Source organism: Homalodisca vitripennis, chromosome 6 (genome assembly GCF_021130785.1).
Source record: "Homalodisca vitripennis isolate AUS2020 chromosome 6, UT_GWSS_2.1, whole genome shotgun sequence".
In the NCBI taxonomy this organism is placed as follows: domain Eukaryota; kingdom Metazoa; phylum Arthropoda; class Insecta; order Hemiptera; family Cicadellidae; genus Homalodisca; species Homalodisca vitripennis.
In genome coordinates, this window is record NC_060212.1 from 142,133,191 (window position 1) to 142,155,158 (window position 21,968).

The following is a 21,968-nucleotide window of genomic DNA, read 5'->3' on the forward strand; positions in this document are numbered from 1 at the left end:
CAATGTTACCAATGCTAGTGACTACTCCCAGGCTATCAAACTGCTCAAGGTCAGTGTAAGTAACAATGCTCCCGTCATGGCCATATTGACTGCCACACTCTCTCGCAATGTTACCAATGCTAGTGACTACTCCCAGGCTATCAAACTGCTCAAGGTCAGTGAAAGTAACAATGCTCCCTGTCATGGCCATATTGACTGCCACACTCTCTCGCAACGTTACCAATGCTAGTGACTACTCCCAGGCTATCAAACTGCTCAAGGTCAGTGAAAGTAACATATCTCCTGTCATGGCCATATTGACTGCCACACTCTCTCGCAATGTTACCAATGCTAGTGACTACTCCCAGGCTATCAAACTGCTCAAGGTCAGTGTAAGTAACAATGCTCCCGTCATGGCCATATTGACTGCCACACTCTCTCGCAATGTTACCAATGCTAGTGACTACTCCCAGGCTATCAAACTGCTCAAGGTCAGTGAAAGTAACAATGCTCCTGTCATGGCCATATTGACTGCCACACTCTCTCGCAATGTTACCAATGCTAGTGACTACTCCCAGGCTATCAAACTGCTCAAGGTCAGTGAAAGTAACAATGCTCCCGTCATGGCCATATTGACTGCCACACTCTCTCGCAATGTTACCAATGCTAGTGACTACTCCCAGGCTATCAAACTGCTCAAGGTCAGTGTAAGTAACAATGCTCCTGTCATGGCCATATTGACTGCCACACTCTCTCGCAATGTTACCAATGCTAGTGACTACTCCCAGGCTATCAAACTGCTCAAGGTCAGTGTAAGTAACAATGCTCCCGTCATGGCCATATTGACTGCCACACTCTCTCGCAATGTTACCAATGCTAGTGACTACTCCCAGGCTATCAAACTGCTCAAGGTCAGTGTAAGTAACAATGCTCCCGTCATGGCCATATTGACTGCCATACTCTCTCGCAATGTTACCAATGCTAGTGACTACTCCCAGGCTATCAAACTGCTCAAGGTCAGTGTAAGTAACAATGCTCCCGTCATGGCCATATTGACTGCCACACTCTCTCGCAATGTTACCAATGCTAGTGACTACTCCCAGGCTATCAAATTGCTCCAAGGTTAGTTAAACTAAAGGACTTCTTATTCAGATGGGAGTGTGCCAATAAGCCTTTCCTCAATTTTGTTGAGACCAATAGTTTAAAGGTTTGCACGGATCAGGTAAAGATTTGTTATAATCTGCTTATGAGTGTAGGTATGTGTTACCCATCAAATGAGCATTGATCACAGTTGTTTGACTTTGATTGTCTTTCCTTAAGAGGGAAAGCTATTCAGCTGCTTTTAACGTGGAGCTAACGTTTAAAACTACGTTATATGTAGGAACTCAACCCTAATCCAAAATGTTTCCCTTTAGAAGCATAGACTTTATGTTTAATTGCTAATGAATTGTTAAAAATAGTATTATATGCATTAACATTAGGGCACTAAAATTTATGCTTCTAAAGTTAGGTAAAGTGTACTATTTCAATATATAAACAATGAAGTAAATAAAAGTTTGTTTTTTTAATAATCAACAAAATTTAAAAAAATTAAAAATAGTATGCACTTATATTATTTATATCTTTAAAATGATATACTTTCCATATCTCGTGACCAAAAATAAGGGAGTAAATGTTTTTGAGATTTAAAATTGTTCTTAAGGGGGTAATATCAAGATCGTCACCAGCACAGCTTATTCCTAAGTCATTGGTAGTGCTAGTGAAAGTGTCATAACGATTTGTTGTTTCCATAAGATTTTCCTTAGCATCAACACAAATACGAGGGCTATTCAGAAAGTAAGGGAACCGTTTTGGAATTTATAAAAAGAAGTAGAGGAAATATATTTTATTATATACATGTGAAAGAGAGACTAAAATACTACTTTTCTATATCATCACCAAAATTCAGGCACTTATCGTAGTGGTGGACTAGCTTAGAGAAGTTTTTGTTATAGCATTATGCCGCCTGTGATCTCAGTTACTCAGTAACGCATACCTGGAGATCCTCATCATTGTTAAAACTCTGTGTTGCTAGCCAAGTCTTCATTTTCGGGAACAAATCACTTGGAGCATGATCTGGACTGTAGGGGGTATGAGGAAAAACTTCACAGTTGAACAAGTTCAAGAGTTCTTGTGTACAGTTTTCCTATGTGAGGTCTGTAATGTTTGGTAGTTCCGCTCAGCGTTTATCATTGCACCACACTCGAGAAAATCAATAAGAACACCTTACCTGTCCCAGAACATTGTTGCCATGGTCTTCCTTGCCAACAAAGTTTGCATGCATTTTCTTGGCTTTTTAGAGGATCTTGTGTGCCCCCTCTCCATGGACTAATTTTGTCTCACAATCCACATGTTTCACCCAGGGTTACGATTTGATTCATTATTTTGATATGTAGTGCATCACCATGAATGTGGTAGGCCTCCAAAAACGTCACAGCTGCTCCCCATTCTTTGTTCTTAATGGTGATCTGTAAGCATTATTGGTACCCATCTTGCACAAAAATTTGTGGTAGCCCAGCTTCAGTGAAACATTTTTATACAATAAAGTCTGTGAAACTTCTGGGAAACATAGAGAAAGCTCAGTTATTGTGAAATGGCGGCAACTTATTATGTTTTCGTCAACTTTGGCGACCAGATTTGTCAGTCACAATCCTCGGAGTCCACTCTTCTCTTGATCGTCAACGTTTGTTTTGCCATTTTTAAACTGAATACACCACTTTCTGACAGAACTTTCAGTCATTACATTATTCTCATACACTTCACTTAGTTCCCGATGAATTTCTATTAGTTTTAAGTTTTTTGCCAACAAATAAAGTATCACAGACGTAATTCATAATTTGGTATTTATGCGTTAATAGCACACAAAAATCTAGAGCATGGAACGTTCCCGTTGTTACTTTACTTTTACTTTTTAAATACCAATTATCACTGTACGGATTATGACAAAACATTTTAAACAGAATATTAAAACATTGAAATATGAATGTAGCATGCCTACCGCTCACATGACCATGATAAATGCTCACAGACAGTGAACAGACTGTGTCTGTCATTTATTGAGTTATGTTTAGTATTTTTACAATTCCGTTCGCTGTGCCTAACGTTTTAAACTTTCATCTAACAAAGATGATGAATTTAGATTAGAATAGTATAGTATAGTAAGATGATGAATTTAGATTGTGTCAAAACATTTGCTTTTAAATGTGCAATATTGTTGACAAGGCAAGTATCATTTACGTTTACTATCACAGATCCTTGGACATGTAGCTGAGAATTAAATAGTATAGTTTATTGCTATTTTAAGGTAATAAATTTAAAACTTACTTTTCCTAAATAGAATGCTAACAATATTTTTTTGTGAACAACATCTCCTTATTTTCCTTATTACACAGGTTGGATTTTCTTATATTATTGATTGAAGTGGTCAGCAGTTTGTATTTTATTGTAAATCCAATAACAAATATTGAGTTTATACAATAAGATTTTTAGTTCTATTTTTGTGTAACTTTGCATGTTTTGTAAGATGATCTGTTACATGTTTTCTAGAAAGAGAACACAATGAAAGACAAAAACAAGCTGTTAGACCTCTCTCTGGCAAGCAAGAATAAGCTGAAAAAGGAACTGTCCAGGGGCAAACTGGAAGGCAATGCACTCAAGTCCAGCTACAGTCAGTGGCTGGAGAATACCAGGAGTAACATTCTCCAGAAACTGCATTTCATCATCGGACATGGCATACTCAGGCCGGAGCTCAGGTGAACAGTAGTGTTTCATTCCGTTGTTTTTGTTGGATAAAGTTATTTAATATACCACACATTCATACCACACATGATAATATAGCTATGGTAGGAAGGGTTGATTCAATATGAATGTTGAGTTCAGGTCCACTCCACCTTCCTCTTAGTGCTGCATCTGAAATCCGATGCTGTCACAGGCTTGATTCGTGGAATCTAGAGTCTGAAGAGATAAAAAAGGTCAGCAACAAATTCCAGGAAGGCTATGGTTTCTCGAAAGACAAGTGAAGCTGAACTCTTAACATTCCTATTCAATATTGGGCATGCTTTCAAGGTCTTATTAGTTTTGTTTTAAAGTATTGAAAAACTCAAATAGCAGTACTTGTTCAATGGTACTGTAATCTAACTCCGTAGACATGAAGTGTTTGGAAGGTTTCAAGTCCCGAGGTTTGACACTGATCAATTATTTAGATTGGCTGATTTTTATGACCTTTTCATCAATTTCTTTCTCCAGACTGTCAGTAATAAGCAAATTGAACTCTTCAGATGTTTGTCTTACTCACCTTTTCCTTTTTCATTAAACAAATTATGCTTTCATACAAGTCATACTAGTTTGACCTTACATATGCAAATGACAGTGTCATCATAATTTAGATTTCACATTTAGTAAGATATTGTTCTGTCATAATTTTTTTAGACATTCTCTTGTTCACACTGTGTCAAAATTGCTAATTAGATATTATCTTCATATATTTTATAACCTTGATATAGTTCAGATTCAGCTTAACACTTCTCATCCGAAGATGGCTCTCCAACTGAAATTTGTCAATATAACCATAGTTTGGAAGCTGAAAAACGTAGATCATCATGACATGGAATGTATGAACCCAAAAATTAAAATTATTTTTCTGTAGTTTGAAAAATAATATTCATTTAAAAAATTTTATGTGAACACAAGTTTTTCCTGACAATAAATAAATTCAGTTCATACCATGACAGGTAAATAATCAGTAACTAATAATTAGTCTCTGAGTAAGAACTATGTTCATATCTCCTACACAACCTTCACACTGTTTAGTTCTCCATTTTACATGTAAGTGGGAATAAGGGCAATATTTTATCATACAAAATTAATCTGTGTGATAGGGACGAGATATACTGTCAAGTGTGCAAGCAGCTGAGTGGGAATCCCAGCACAGTGTCACAAGCTCGGGGTTGGGCTTTGATGGCCCTCTGTGTGGGGTGCTTTGCCCCATCCCCCCGACTTGTGCCTTATCTTCGCAGTTTCCTGGACCAGGGACCAAGCCCTTACAACCAGTTCTGCCGAATGCGGCTGCAACGCACATTACAAAATGGTACCCGCACCCAGCCTCCTAGCTGGCATGAGCTGAATGCAAGTATCTTTATTATAAGCTATTACTGCAATAGATACTACTAACATTTAGAAAATAGCAATTATTAAGTTATTTTTTGTTGAGTATCTAACATTTTCCAATAAAAGAGTACCTTATGGACAAAATCATAAGTTGAGTTGAATGTGTATAACAGTTTATGTTTGATTTGGAGCGTATGAATTTTAATTTGAAATACCTTGTACCCAATTTAACTCAGTTTTTAAAGACTTGGGCAATTTCCTTTATCCAACAAATTTAAAACAGCTCATTTAAACCATATAAACCTGCCATTAGTTTTTGTTGATTTTACATATATTTATTTTTAAGATAAGATCATTCTCTTAAGTCTGGCTGCTCTACCACAGGTGGTGCATGAAGCTCTACTATGAATGAAATTCCTAGAATATGCTCTCTAAATTCTACACAATTTAACGTCCTGTTTTATATTTCTGTGCAGGCTATCAGGAACCAGCAGTCCATGACCCTAGCTGTCAACCTGAGTGATGGATCTACCAAGTACATGGAGGCCGACTCGGCCATCACAGCCCAGGAGATCTGCACCCAGTTGTCAGACCACATTGGCCTTCAAGACAGATTTGGCTTCTCACTATTCATCACTGTTTTTGGAGAGGTCTCTGTGCCAATTTTTCCTCCAACTTTAAAAGAAAAAAAATTTTACAAAAAATTGAAATAGTCATAGAATTATTATGGGACACTTGCTGCTTTAAAAAAAATGTTATAAAGAAATTTTTTTTTTAGTTACTAAGTGTTTTCTTCAATTATATATCTACCTGAAATAAAAAAATTTACAAATATTAAGGTACTGAAAACAAAGTACTGAACATGCCAAACAGAAAAGTGATGCGTCAAGTCTTTTATACTTCCCATAGCTTGTGGTAGTACTTTGTTGGTGATATTGTTTGTTTTTATTTAAATCTTGGTTTCCTTTCCTTTGCTTGCAGAATTTGAACATGATCTTCCTCCAAATTATCTTACCCAGTGTGAGACATCAGGAATTTATAATCTTTACGTACTCGTAGTAAAAATGTGTCTAATCTTTTACTAAACAAAGCTATAATTGAGAGTTAATCTTGAATTCATAGTTTGTTTCTCTGCTATATAAGTAGTTACATTTATTTTATTGTTTGGACTTAAGTACACCACAAAACATTACTAATATTGTTGCAGGTTCTACAATATTGTAGATGTTGAATATTTTGTGTCAAACATTTAACTTAATCACAAAAAAAATTAACTTTTTTCACTTTGTGCAGACGATTCGGCTGGAAGCAGGAAGCCAACATGTGATGGATGCAATCTGTCGGTGCGAGCAGGATGCAGCCGAGCGAGGGGTTGCAGAGAGAGACACTCCTTGGCAGCTGGTGTTCCGCAAGGAGATGTTTGCTCCTTGGCAAGGTCTTTCAGTCCCTGACCCTGTTGCCTCCAACCTCATTTACCGACAAGTGGTTCGGGGCGTCAAGGCGGGCGAGTATCGTCTCACTCAGGTTAGCTAAGAAATCTTCAATCTAAGAGAAATTCTTAATTTATATTACACTTAAATCAATTGTCTGTTTCAAGTTAAGGGTAGTTAAATAAAATAAAATTACTGTCAAGCTGAACTTGGTATTCTACAAAAGTCATAGATAGAGCCAATAGTTTTCTTTCTACAAAGTCTTTGACTTAACTTCTTGAGAGAGGTATAAAAAAATAAGTACATAAAATAAAATAATGTAGACAGATGATGTTAAAATAACCAAATACTAAAATAGCTTGAAATAGGTTGGAAGTTAAACAAATAAATAGAAGTTATAAAAACTGAAGTTGAATAAACACTTAAAGTACTGTATATAAAAGAGCAAATAGAGATAAATAAGTAAAAATAGTTATTAATATATTAAGAAATTTAAATTTCGGGTTAATATGCAACAACATAGTAAATCCATCAAATAAATAAATGGTAAATGTATAATTTAGGTCATTATTGGTGTTTTGGGAGTTATCTTTAAGCCGTTGGTCTACAGGTTGTGTTAAAGAAGGCTTATTGGCCCTAATTTCACCTGGTAAAATACAACATCATAGCAGGAACTAAGACATCTTCATTTTGCTGGTTATGTCAAAAATTATAGAAATGATAGAAATAAAAACAGATATGACCTATGCTCAAAATCAAAACATTTTGCCAAAATTACAGCCTAGATTTAGAATAAATCACAGCATATATACTGTTGTTGATTTATATGAAGCTAAAGATAAAGGAAAATGCAGCTCTCTTGTAATGTTTTTCCCTTATAAGCATGCCTATTTTAAACTAATTTCCAATGGTTTCTTTGACACACTGTAAGTGACATAGTTTCTAACAAAATTATACTTATTAAATAGTTTTATTTTGTCAGAATAACAAATACTTAACTATATTGTGTAAAAAGTATAGCTGCAAGCATTTACAAAATTAATCATTGTTGTTAACGTTTTGCCTAAACGTTTCTAAGCAAACACTAAATTAATCATAATAAACCAAATTTATCTATAGTTGTGAAATAGTAAAAGTATTTTTGCAGTTAAAAATAAAAATGAATTCTGTTTGAAATTATAGCACTTTAATAAATTAGTCAAAATGAAGGATGATTCTCATTGTCTATTAAAAAATATTTACTTAGAGAGTGAATATTTTTATTGTATTGTACAGTAAAAGTATGTAAAAACAACAGTGTATGTTAAAAAAATATAATCCTTGTTATTGTACTTAAAGACAAAACATAATGTTAATAATTTTCCACAAGTCTATATCATCATATACAACACTTATACAACTGTGAATAGCTGAGTAAAGGTCGAAGTAAAACACTGAAGCATGAAAATATAGAAAACATGTATTTTTAATTAGGTGAGAAAATACAAGGCTTTATTCTGAAACAATTGGTGTAAACCATATGTAATATTGGTTCAGTTCAATGTTTATTATAGTGGAAGTATAAGAAAAAATAAATATAACTGATTACTACAGATCATTATGTTTTATGATGGTGACGCATTGGAAACAACTAGATTGTCATAAAAAATGATGTCAGAGTTTTTATGAACTTTTATCTTCAACTCAGAGGTATTAGTTGAAATCAGGGGTTTGCTAGTGAATACATAAGTGTAGATGTTGCTAAAGAACACTGTCAATGAAATTTTTCAAATTGGTTTTCTTGTTATAAATTTAAGTATTTATTTGATTTCATGATTCAGGAGGCAGAGATAGCAATGTTGGCTGCTCAACAGTATTATGTAGATCATGGCATCAACCTGGTGCCTGCAAGTCTGAGGAGTGACCTGCCGGAGTACATCCCAGCCAGGCAGTTGAAGCAGTCTGGCTCAACGTACTGGGAGTCGCTTGTAACTGAGACATTCAACAAGGTTAGTGGTGTCCGGGAATTTTAAGGGCAAAATATGCGGTTGTGTAGCTTTAAAAAAAGTTTAAAACTACTTCCATAAAAATCCGTTGAAATAAAATATTTCATAAAACAGTTTCAACTCGCCATTCTTATACTAAATTTAGAACTAACCTTGATATAGAATTTAATCTACTACTGTGTTATAGCGATTTAGTTTTCTGACATTGGAATTGGCTTTGTCACCAGCTGTCAGCTGTTACCATCTATTTTAGATTCTGATCAAATTCAAAGTCTTCGTTTTTTTACAAAGTGAAACTGCTTGTTGTTGGTGTTAGTGTAAATTTTTTTTATTACTTTTAAGTGATAAAATGCCTAGATTCACAAGAGTTTTACAAAGCGTAAGCTTAAATCTTAAGGTGCCATTATTCGTGAAGAAAATCAAGATGAAAGGTCCAATTAAGAGGAACTCAGCTCTTCTCCTACGCCAAGCTGATCATAAAGCTCTCTACACAAACAAGAATCTTCAAGTAAGAAAAATATTAATAAAAGTTTTACACAATATGTAGAATATTCAGGTAATGCTGAAATATATATTATTCATGAATTTGAGGACTATTCAAGGTTTACTTGACAAAATAGCTGTATGTTTACATTTCAGAGCAACACTAGCTCTTGCCGCCAAAGACAAAGCAGGCCTAGGTTTCAAAGTAGAACTAGTTTCTTTAAAATCTCTCAATAAACGATGACACAAAAGCTATTTACTATTGACGTTTGTCTTGTGATATATTTATTTATTTATTCCATCGGTACAGACATTTTTTACAATAAACGTGCATGTTAGGTGGCAAAGTGTAGGTAATACATATAGATCAATACTAGATCGTAAGCACATAGAAAGGTAAATAAATATGTAAGTAAGAAACCACAACAAAATAGGATATTACTCTGTAATAAAAGTAACAAACTGTAGAACTAAAATCGTATCGAATTGTAAATTGTAACAATAATAAGAAATAATATTAATAATAATTTAATAACTGACAAGTAATATTAAAAAATTAACAACTAAACTAAAACAGAAAAATCAATTTACCTAGCAGAGTATACAACTAACAGCACAAGAGCAATGCAATGATATAATTGAACTGACAGATCATAACCGATTGGCCAACTGCATAACACTCATCTTGAAAGATGAAACATACCCATGGAAAAAGTCAATTCTTCCAGACGTCTTTCCACCAAGCCTCTGAAGCCTTGCCACTCCACAGTTGTATGAATAGGATGTAGGGAGGAATCTTCGACTGAAAACTCCTCGGTACACCCAAATCTATCAACACCAGGAGATCAGGGCAATCCACCAGTCCACTAATCAGCTTGGATTGAAATATCATATCAAAGATGACACTTCGATTATGTAGATGTTGTAGAGAAAAAAGCTGTTCCAGTTTCATATTAGTATTAAGTAGGTAAGACCCTAGACGAACACTCGCAAAGCGAGCCTGTACACTGTTCAACTCACTATTTGGCTCAGTTGGTAAGCAGACCAAATCACACTACCATATTCGAAAAAGGAGTGAACCAATTATTTATTTAAGACAAGCAAGGATTGGAGTCATTTGAAGCCTCTTGTTGACCTACCAATAAAGCCCAACATACAATATGCTTTGGAGGTGATACTAGCAATTTGGTCAGCTGAACATAGAGTAGAGCTTAACCCTCCAGGGATCACACCTCCAACTTGGTAATTGAAGTTAAAAAATGAGATCACGTGGCATTTCAATATGTTTAGAACACACGATTAAAATTCTTCTCTATAACACTTTGTTGCTCGGCATTGAGTTGTTTATGTAAATATCAATAGCGATTACTCGTAACGTTAAATTTAAAACTGAGTTTTGTATTATTCCCATAAATTCGTAATATTTATATGTACTGTTGACTTTGATGTTAGTTTAATATAAATGAGGACTTGGTATTAATGATACCTGACAGCCAATTATTGTACTCGCTCGAACACGGGAAGTAACTAAAGAAAATGTAGCCTAAGAGCTCATAGGACTGACTATTCAACGGAAATCATAAACTAGCCAAATAAGTGATAATTGACTACCAAGTGCTGTTGTTCGGTTGGACTAGCGGAGTTCTTAAATTATTAAAGTGTGGACTATTATTTGAATACCAGTTTTTGTTTGTCATTTGAACAAATAAAAAATATAACACAGTATTGGAATTCAGTTGCAAACCGCATTATACTAGCAAACGAATTAATATTTTGTTTGCTTATATTATGCTGTATAAAGGAATGGTTCCTAGGACTGAAATCTGCTATTAGGATTGTATTTAAAATGGGAAATTTAAAAAATATCAAATAATTTTTAAGATTATGATTTTTTGGTCAAATCACTTAATAGTCCTATGATTGTACAAATTAGTAATTGTATATCACCATCAACTAATGGGATAAAGAAACTGAGTGCTAGAAACAGTAGGTTGGGTGACCCAGAATTAATTCACTTAATATAGATAGTGAAGCCAAAAGTCTACTAGCAGTGCATTTTAAAGTTTTACCTATCTAAATACTACAAACAGTCATGGTAGCAATTTCTCAAATCTAGTACTGCTTATCCCCTTGTTCATTCATTAAGTTCTTTATTTAACCCTATTGCACACAAGGGATAGATCAATATATCTGGTATACTAAGTGTATAAAGGATAGTATATCAACTGCCAAAGGATAGTATGCTGCCTCAATCTTAACGATATTCACCATAGTGATTTTGCAAGTAGTGTGATCGTAAAATCAGTACTCAAAATTCAACTGAATTATTATGACATTGAAAAATAGCTTTTACTTCAGAAAGCTATTAAAAACTGGTAAGCCTGGATTTTTCTGATACTACGGCCAAACCAACAGTCGCATTGTAAACCGTATGTGTTTTCTATTTAAAATCAGATATGCTATAAAATATTGTTTTTATTGTACTGTTTACATTTTGACTTTTAAATAGCGTAAATTTTAAAATAAGTCAGATTTTCCACTCATTATTTAACCAACTATATGTTGACACTATTTTGGGTCATATCGTAGTGAAGTTGTTAGCTTTGCATGGAGTTTAATGTTTTTGAGGACATATTCATGGTTGAGGACTTTATTCATTAGAATAAATTATATTTAGAAATCGCCTAATTTTATGATATATTAATGCATATTATTACACACGTACTGTTACATGTGTTTAATTTGTTACAGCTAGTATTACATATAGTTTTTTTTAAGAACATCACCATGTTCTTATATCAATTGTAAGGGCGGCCCATTGCACGTTCCGGGTACTTTTGAACTGTTTTTGCATGGCTTCTTGCGCACCGTACCCCGTACATCAGATTTTTGTTCGTCGTCGTTGACAACTTGCCATCGTTGGGCATGTGTAAAGGGTCGATTCCGGGTAATGATTTGTCAATCCGGATAATCAGGGTAGGGGGGGGGGTCAATATTCGAGTCAATCTTCTTTTTTCTTTTGCTGAAAAAATGAGATAATATTAATATAAATATTTTACAATAATTGGTTGGATTTTAAAATTTTGAAATACTTTTTCTACAACGGTAATATGAGCAACAATCACATCAAAACGTACAACAGATATTTTTTAATAGGAAGGAAGTTTATTTAAGTGTTCAGGATGAATAAGCGATAAAATACGGGAAAGCATTCATGTGCTAACTTATAACTGCGAGAATTATTCATTCTTACCTGCATCGTCTTTACAATCTTTCGATGCTGCCTGCCACTGCCGTAGTTGAGGCGTCTGGATGGTCTTCTCTATCTAATATTCCTACTGCGTCTCCAATGTGTTGTACGGCAGGCAGCACGTCGACGTCAGACTCGGATGATGATGAGGATGTTTCTCCTTGATAATGATCGTTAAAGAAGACGACGGAGGTGGCTGGAGGTGGCTGGCTCCCACCGTCGTCGACTGGTCCACGTCTGATGTATCTGAAAATCATATAGCAAAATACAGTATTATGTATTGCCGTAGTTGTTGAAAGTTTATTAATTATATTTAGTCTAACATTTTTATCCAATTGAAGTATATAAATAATAATAATGAGTGCAGGAAAGACCCTAAACGTTCTAACTTCTTCTTCTCAAAAGGTTCTTTCGTACCTGTGGTGGACGTAGACCATACCTCCTATGATGAGGCCGCCCGCCAGCACACCCCCCGCAATTTGTGCTGGAGTACAGTTTTTTAGAAAGTCGAACATTTTTTTAGCGTGTTTATTCAACTACAAATTGTAAAAAGTGAAGTTGAAACTTAGGCAATTGCTTAGAAACGGTTTAACATTGTTGTTCTCTGTTATTACATTTATCTGCATTGTATTCACTTGAAGGTAAATAATTAGTCTACTTTTGCATCTATTTTATAAGGTGGGAGTTTATTGTACGGTAAATTCTTTTAAAATATTTTTCTAGAATGGATCTAATATTAATTTTTGTTTCTTTATACATCGTTAATGTCAGATTGGAAAGATTATTTCACGACTAAGTTCTTGCACACTAAGTTACAAAAAAGTAATGATCTTAAACAACAGGTTTAGTAGACCATTTTAAAATTGTAAAAATAACTTAAATACAGCAAATGTTAAAATCGTTATCCCCTTAATTTTTACAAAAAATCAAACTATTAGTGTTATACGCTAAGCGTACACAAAACCTATAAAATATAATTTCTGTCTATTTGCCTCTGGCCGCACGATATCTGGAATATTAACTGACCTACAGACTTTAAAATTCTCAAGAAGCATCATTTAGTCTCCAAATGTACCTTCATGCCTAATTTCAATCTATAGGAAATTTCAGACAGATGGAATAGAAATTGACAACGAAACTGAAATATTGTTTGTGTTGTGTGTCACATCACACAGAATCTTCCTACGTAATGTAAAATTTGATTATGAATTCCATGTTTTTTGTCATAATTAGCTCATTCAGATATTAATTTGTTATGTTATTATTAGATTTTAGTTATAAATCATCTTTAATATTGATTAGGCTGTACTTTTCAGAATCTGCCGAATTATTTTACTAGTTGGATATTTCTAAATTATTTCTGTGTTCTTTAAAATCCTCCTTGTACATGAAATATAAACGCAAATTGTTGTCCATATTATTTCCTATCGTAGTAAACATGATTTCCATTCTTATCCTTTTTTCTTTTTCCAAATTTATCTCAAGACATCCTAGGCACATCTATGTATACGTATTAGAAAACATTGGTTGTGATAGTCTGCGGCCTTTGATTTTAGAACAGGTTTATTGATAACATGAAGATGATATCAATTTTACTGATAATCAGAATTATTATTATTTTAATCCAGGTAGATGACCATCATAGTTTTTATAGCACAATTGAGAATATAAGAATTAAATATATGTGATTTCTGGGAATATTCACGTAATAAAGTGACGATTGTGTCACAAATATATACATATTTATGAAGAATACTAGTAAGAATTGGAGTAAGTTGATATGTCTGTAAACGACAAAGATTTAGTGAATGCTGCACATTTAAAATATAATTTTATTCAGGAAGAAATAAAAGGCGTAGCCAAGTTATCAATAATATCAATACGCTCCCCGAGTTGTAAGTAGTACTTACCTGTATATATGCCTTCATGCCTCTAGGTACTGAAATACTGCTGACAACTCCATGCGTTCATCTTGACTCTCCAATCTCAGAACATTATATATATACTCGCCTTCGGCTCGCCCAGGCCCCCAAAGTGTCTTAAATTCGGGGATAAGAGGGATTTGGTTATTGGTTAAATTCGGACTTGAGGTTTTCAAGTTTCGTCTTCCCTACTGTATCCTTTCTCGCGGGTTGTAATGCTTCGCTAACGCTCAGTCAAATGATGTATGATATATAAAAATAATCAATGGATTTCGTCGATAAATTAAGTGATGTGTTAACAAATTTATGAGACAAAAGAATTGGTTGATAACTAAAATCCGAGATTAGGTTTGCCAGGAAGTGGAAAGTATAGTGTTTAATTTTAACCAAACTTGAGTTAGAGGGCGTTTTGTGGCTTAACCGTTACGACAGAAAGTGACTGGACCTTTTTTGTCGAAAATTTAATGCCCTCTGATTTTAGCTACGACCTCTGGTTTAGCCGGTACAGAGCATGGAAGTAAAGTCTGCACTGGTCAGCTATCGTGATTTTTTTAGTATAAATATAATAAAAATTGATCTAAGTCAGTATTTTTAAGTTGTTTAGGGGGTTTAATTTGCACAGGGGTTTATCTAGTCATGCCAGGAAATTCCCGGGGGGGGGGATTAATGTTACCGGGTGTTAAGACATCAGGGGGTTTAATTTACTCAGGAGATTATCTGGTCATGCCAGGAAATTCCGGAATTTTCCAAAATTCTTCGCTAACGCTCAGCCAATTGATGATGTGGGGTTGTAGTCACTCGTTAACGTTTTAACATAAGTAAAATCTGGAACCAGAATGAATTGCTCAAATTATATATATTCGCATCAAATTTAAACCTCCTAAAATTGTTAATTTTATTACGACAAAGATTCTGCCATTAAGAGCGATTTTAGGGCTTACGTAAGGATATACGGCAAAAGTCTACTTGACATTTTTTATATCTCATCAATGTCTAGTTATTGAAAATTTAATATTTAAGTTACGACCAATGGTTCGGCTGCTACCGCCTCCAGAAACAGAATTCTTACGTAAAAATTATAAAATATTTCCATTTAAACGGGGTTTTCGGCCAAACCATTGAGGGTAGGGCAAAAAGTTACTAGCCTTTTATTGTAGACCACGTAATTTAAAAAATATTGGGTAGTTATTGATTTGAGTTACGACCAATGGTTTCACCGCCATTGAGTCCGGAATCTAAAACTTCACGTAAAAATTACAAAAAGGTTTGCACATAATCGGATTTTGCGGCTGAACCAATATAGATAGCGCTAAAAGTTTCTGATACTGTTTTTTAGATCATATTGTTTCCTAAATATTATTTTAAGCTTGTTTTGACCTCCAACCAAAGGTTTCGCCGCTATCGACCCCAAAAACTACATTTTCACGTAAAAATTACAAGAATTTCGCACATAATCGCGTTTTACGGCATAACCAAGGGTGGTACAGCAAAATATTATTAGACCTTTTTTGTTGACCACATTATACAATAACTATTGTGTAATAACTTGTTTTGATCTACGACTAATGGTTTCGTCGCTATCGGGCTCAGAATCTAAATTTTCACATGAAAATTACAAAACAATTGAACATAATCACGTTTTGCGGCCAAATTGATGGAGGTAGGGCCGAATGTGCCTAGATCTTTTCTGTAGATCTTGTAATTTTCTAATTTGATGGTTCAATCAGATTTGAGCTACGACCAACCGTTCGGCCGGCCGGTATCGGGCTCACTTCACTAGTAGTTCACTTCATTCATGACTACCAATTTTCCGTCAGATCCGAGGTAGCTCTAATGGTTCTCCCGCTATCGGGCTTACAAGAAAGGGCTGCAAAGGTAAAAAATGCGGGAATTTTCTCGAACTTATTTGAGGGGTTTAAAAGCAAAAAAGTTCAGTTTTCAGAATTTTCCTGTGGGTCATATTGCAAAAGGTACCTTCGTGCCAAATTTCAAGTTTCCAGCACTTCTAGAACTATGTTAGAATTTGTATCTATATATCAGTCAGTGAGTTAGTTACACATTCGGCTGTATATTATATAGGATATATGTATAAATGCCAAACGATTGTTTATTTAAAATCTACTAGTTTAGAAATGTTATTAAAGGAGTCCAGGTACAATATTGCACTTCCGTTGATGTTATAGTTCCAACTAAGGTGTAAGTGGTAGTTACCATTTAGGTAAAAGATACACAATATTAGAATATGGGCAACATTGAAAAGTGCCAGTATATTGTTGAACATAAAAATTACATTACCTTCTGACATAAAGGTCATTAATGTATAAGAGTTAAAGTTAAAAATTCTTTGCTTGACTGTTGCATTACTGGTGAAAGCGTCAGAGCATATGTTGCTACTTTCTGTCACCGTGCCTAAAGCCCTTTAGAATATTTTTAAAGTCTTTTTTAGTAAAGTATTTATTTATAGGATTTTGAAACTTCATTTTTAAAAGTGTAAGTAATATTTTGTGTGAGGTCATAAAGAAAGAAAATATCTCATTAGTTATGCAATTTTCTTCAGAGAGCCATTTTGGATAGCAAATTAGATAAATAGAGATGTTCAAAGATGAGAAGTTGTCATCTTTATGAGTCATATCAGTTATATCCCTGAAAATGTTCTCATGTTAATGTGTTCAGAACCATGAACAAAACACATTCAAAAGGTTATGAAGGCTACCATGACCACTCCAATGCCAAATTCCAAGTTCCTAAATGATAAAATAAAAATCAGCAATATTATCAATTGTTATTTGTCTCTACGAAATTTCTAAAATGCAATCAACATTGTTATATGATATGGAAGTCTTCATTCTGAGGTAAGAGGATATCAGTAGGGCTACTAGAATCAGGTGAGGTGTCTCACTCTCACTCTTTTAATAACCACTATTTTTTTATTTATGCATAAATATTGTTTCCTTGATCATTATAGAGGGACACATGAGCTCATGAAGTCCCAGTGGAACATAAGCCAAACACTTAATGTATTAACATGTCCTTGCATAAGTAACTTGCTACAATTGTAAGATTGTAATACTGCTCTAATGATTTCATACATTACCAACTTACACATGACACAGATTTATATTTTTCAGAGTTATTTTGTAAAAGATCGAGTGCCTGAAGGAATGGTGAAAGCTGATGTAGTCAATTTTGCAAAGTCAAAATGGCCACTTCTGTTTTCAAAATATTATGAAGCTACACAAATATCAGGTATTGTACATTCTTGGCTTATATTTAAATATTCTTAAAAAGTGTATCTTCTTTAAATAATTAGTAATTATATATCTGTAAATTAATAAAAATCTTAAAAAATAAATGTATGAACCTTACAATTAACTATATAAATCAGTGATTGCAGTGGTAATGTCATGTTAGTTTGTGTAAGTAAACGGAGTACATAAGGTATTAATTAAGGTGAATCTTTTAAAACAGTGTTTTCTTTTCTAAAACACCAGTTTACTTAGCAATGCTTATATCCTGTTTAGATTATACATTGAAATTCTTTGTTTAAAATTTGTTATTGATTGTGGATGGTTTGAAAGGATAATAAATTTTGGGTATTTGCCATTTTAATATGTTAAAAAAATATAACACTATGTCTGAAGAATTAGAATCTATCCTCTTTGTCAGGTTTCAAAACCCCTTAAGGCATAAGTTTAGGCATGCACAAAATCCTTTTTTATTTTACTTAAATTGACCTTAAGCTTTTTTGACACCCGATGAAGACATTAAATTCCAATGCCTGAAACATAGCGTATTATTTTTTTTAACTAGTTACAATGACAAAGGTCCAAAATCCATTATCCTTTCAAACATTTAAAATTTAGTGGAAAGTATCTATCCTCACATGTTGACTCTTATAACATTATGAATATATAAATATATGCTAGTGTATTATATTAGAATCACTAATAAATCTTTTATGAAACAGTATCCCATGTAGTCCTGAAGTAAGCAGTGATTATTGGAAGATTTCTCTGGAACCACTTCTGAAGTTTTAAATATCAGGGCAATAATTTTAAAGGTCAATTTTTGAAAGTCCTGAAGTCAAACATTAAATTAACATAAACAAGCAACATGAATGTTTTTTGCAAAATGAAATGTCATTATGTTTGGTATAATGGTCGGGTACAGTGTTTATATTGTCAAAGTGGTTCCTATAATTTCAGTAGGTGCAATTAAAACTCTTTAAGGCCAATTTGTTAGAACCCTGAATTTCATTTTATACTTTAATTTATGTTCTTTAAGTATCTTCTCTTTTATTTTTAGCATGTTTAGAAAATCTAATAAGATGTTATTTGAAAGAAATCCTTTTAAAATGTTATTGATTGATTACTCAACAAAATAAATAATTTTATGATTGCCTACATTGTTTTCCTTTATCACCGTTGTGCTGTTCTCACAGGACCAGATGTGGGAGCTGTCAATGTTATCTTAGCAGTCAACTCAACAGGCATCTGTATCGTGACCAATGCTGAGAGAGTCCTGCTGCAACTTACTTACATAGAGATTCACTCCATTGCTCTTCTACACCACCAGTGAGTTTTAACCTCTGTGGAATTACAATATAACTAGACAACATGACCACACTAGTGATACATCAACCTTTGTCCTTGAAAGATTAATAGAGGAAATACAAACTGGGTCAATGTATTTTAAACACTTCAGCCATTATAACATTGATTTCTTAAGGTGGTTAAGCAATACATGCAAAATCCTTAAATACTGATAGTCTAGAATGATCAATATAATCTCTTGAAAGACAACAAAGTGTGAAAATGATAAATCAGATTAAAATAAATACTAGCACTATTCTACTCAATGGCAGCCTAGTTCAAAATAAAGGAAAGCTACTGCCAAGTGCTGGTCTCAATGAACGTCAAGCAAATCAGCGACCTTGCAAAGCAACAATATACTTCAATGTGGCAGACGTCTTATGGTGCAGAGGCTGAGGCATCTGTTTGATTTCACTTAATATATAGACCAGAAGTGAGGGTTTTTATTGTCCTCTTATGGATAAAAAAAGAGAAACCTCTACGCTTAGTCCTAAGGACCTTTGGGCTTTTTTTCAGAGTGACAGGATATTCAGGATAGGTAAGGTTGAGAGTAGGGGCTGGCTTCTGTCTAGATCCGTGAGGAGGAATAGCAGGCTCTAGCTCCGTCATGTCACCTTCAAAGAAAAGCAGGGGGGCTCTGTAGTAGCCTCACCAATCAAAGCAGGCAGGGGTAGCACGCCCTTATGTCTAGGCTAGCAACAGCCCTTAACACTTTGAGAGTCCCACCAACTTCAACAGTCATCTTCCGCAGTAGACTAGACCTATTGATTTACCCTTGAACCCCAATTTGAACCCATTTGCGGTTAGTGATGTGGCACTTCTGGACATCCTAGGGTTATCTTCATTTAAGTGACTGCTTTTGTTGTACACAGTGCAGGTTCAACTGGAAGGTATAAACCAGTCAGAGGTGAACCCTCTTGGGGTTTGCAGTGAAGGTGGTAACTACATGTATTATAGCTAGATAGTATTTCGTCAACTGCTGTAGACGCCTTACTATGCAGAGTCTGAGGCACCTGTTTCTATCTCACTCAATATACACCAGCAGTGAAGATATTAAAAAAACAAAAGACGGGCATGCTGACAAAGGGAATCGTCCTCCATGACAATTCAAGACCTCACACTGCATGTCAGACCCCCGATTTATTGGACAGTTTTGGCTGGGAAATTATTGACCTCCCACCCTACACTGCTGATCTTGCGCCGTGCGATTACCATCTATTCCTTCACCTCAAACAAAAGTTCAGTGGCAACCATTACAATGATGATGACGAGGTGAAAACGGCAGTGAACTCTTGGTTATCGGAGCATGCAGCAAGTATGTATGAAGAGGGTATTTTAAAATTGGTTGAGAGGTATGATAAGTATTGGAACAAACTTGGCAACTGTCTCAAAAAATAGAGTGAAATATGTACTTTCTGAAAATAAATTTTTTGAAATAACCTTTCGTTGCGTACTTATGTTCAAATGTATCTTACTTAAAAAACACGCCTTGTATGTTACTTGTGTGACTTATGATCTCTCAGCGTTTAATATTTTCTTATTTCATGACTTAACAAAATTGGAAGGCCTATTTTATTTCCTGTATATAGTTATTGAAATAAGCTAAACACAAAACTAATATAAAAAATCATTTGAACATGGTTTTATGTGTATGTTTGGAATAATGATAAATTAATTGAATTTGTTATTATTAACACATGACTTATTATTAACATGATGTGATAATAAATTTGTAGCAAAAATCCAATAATGAATTAATATAAAAGATAACTCACTACAGACCGAAATCATGCACATATTGTATAAAACAGATGAAAGGTGTCTTATAAATAAATAATTAATTTAATTTCGGCTTATACATGTTTGATTTACTTTTGACTCAATAAACATTCAACAGAAGTTTGGTCCATGATTAATATTAAACCACTGTGGTTGGTCTCGTTGATCTATTATTAGGATTGTATTATATAATTTGTGTGACAACTTGATGCTGTAGCCATTGTGTTTAAATCTGTAATATGCTTCACTCACAGTAGAGATTTATATTAGAAGCCTGTTAATTGAATCTGAATGATTAAAAGCACTTGAATAAATGTTATAGGGCTGAAAAGCAGTTCCAGCTGTTGACAGTGCAAGGGTACGAGTTTGTCTATCAGTCTCCCAGCGCCGATGTCATCACAGACCTGGTACAGTGGGTCATCAACAGTCTCAAGCAGATATCCAAGTACTTCATCGCCATACAAGACTACAGTCCTCCTGGTCAGTACGCTAGGGCTTCCAGACTTAATGCTCTGTCTGGTTAATTTAAGATCTGATCTGCAAGTTAAACAGTTCTTGGAATTGTTATCTAAATTCAATTAAAGGTTTTAATGAAAGGAAATTTCTAAGGCTACTAACATTCTTTCCATTACTGCCCTCAAAAGTTGCATCTAAGTTATTACAAAGGGTTGTCTATATTCATTAGACTTTGAAATATCTTCTTTACAATAGTTTGGCAGCATCAAATTGTATTTTTGTCTAGCAATATCACCATCCTACCATTGGGATACTGAAGCAAGCATACAGAGCAAATGTAATGACGGAATTAACACAGTTCTAATAGATAAAATATTATCATGAAGATTAAGAAAACATTGTTGATAAACTAATATCAAAGTCTTCCAGTTCATATTGCGTCAAAACATTTTTCACACAATTAACTTCTTGAAATAATTCAGTTTAACAACTGTTGACTGAAGACAAAATATTCCAATGCTGTGTGAACTAGAAGACTTTGATGTTGGTTATGTCACCGGCTATGTAAGCCTAAAAACTGAGAAGGAATATAAATTTTAAAATGGTTGTCCCCTTCACTTTTATCAGAGATTGCAGTCTTGATCACAATTGAGCAATTTGGACACGGACAAGCAAATGAGTATTGATGCTGATGACTCTCAACTTGGAATTCCACAAGGTTGCAGTTCCAAGCATTCATGATGATTTGAACATGCACCTTTTTTATTCATAGCCCTTAAAATTGTATCTTCTGAAAAAAATTGAAATTAAACACGTCCAGAGACATTGTAGCTGGAAAGACGAGGTACATTTTTTAGAAATATAGAAAGATGTCAAAATAGAAAGACGAGGTACATTAGATGATATTGTAAAATCCAGTGAATAATGAGGACTACATTGGCTTGTCA

General features: G+C 34.3%; 1 protein-coding gene across 1 annotated transcript in view; it reads left to right on the forward strand.

Moving 5' to 3' along the window:
• Positions 1-21,968, forward strand: part of LOC124365579 (myosin-VIIa-like) — an 84,749-nt gene that overhangs the window by 42,717 nt on the left and 20,064 nt on the right. The window contains exons 20-29 of the mRNA XM_046821572.1: positions 32-154; positions 243-995; positions 3,565-3,770; positions 4,896-5,142; positions 5,601-5,774; positions 6,418-6,648; positions 8,375-8,542; positions 17,323-17,440; positions 18,636-18,768; positions 20,888-21,045. Of these exons, the coding sequence (XP_046677528.1) occupies positions 32-154; positions 243-995; positions 3,565-3,770; positions 4,896-5,142; positions 5,601-5,774; positions 6,418-6,648; positions 8,375-8,542; positions 17,323-17,440; positions 18,636-18,768; positions 20,888-21,045 (2,311 nt within the window). The remainder of the gene's footprint in view (positions 1-31; positions 155-242; positions 996-3,564; positions 3,771-4,895; positions 5,143-5,600; positions 5,775-6,417; positions 6,649-8,374; positions 8,543-17,322; positions 17,441-18,635; positions 18,769-20,887; positions 21,046-21,968) is intronic.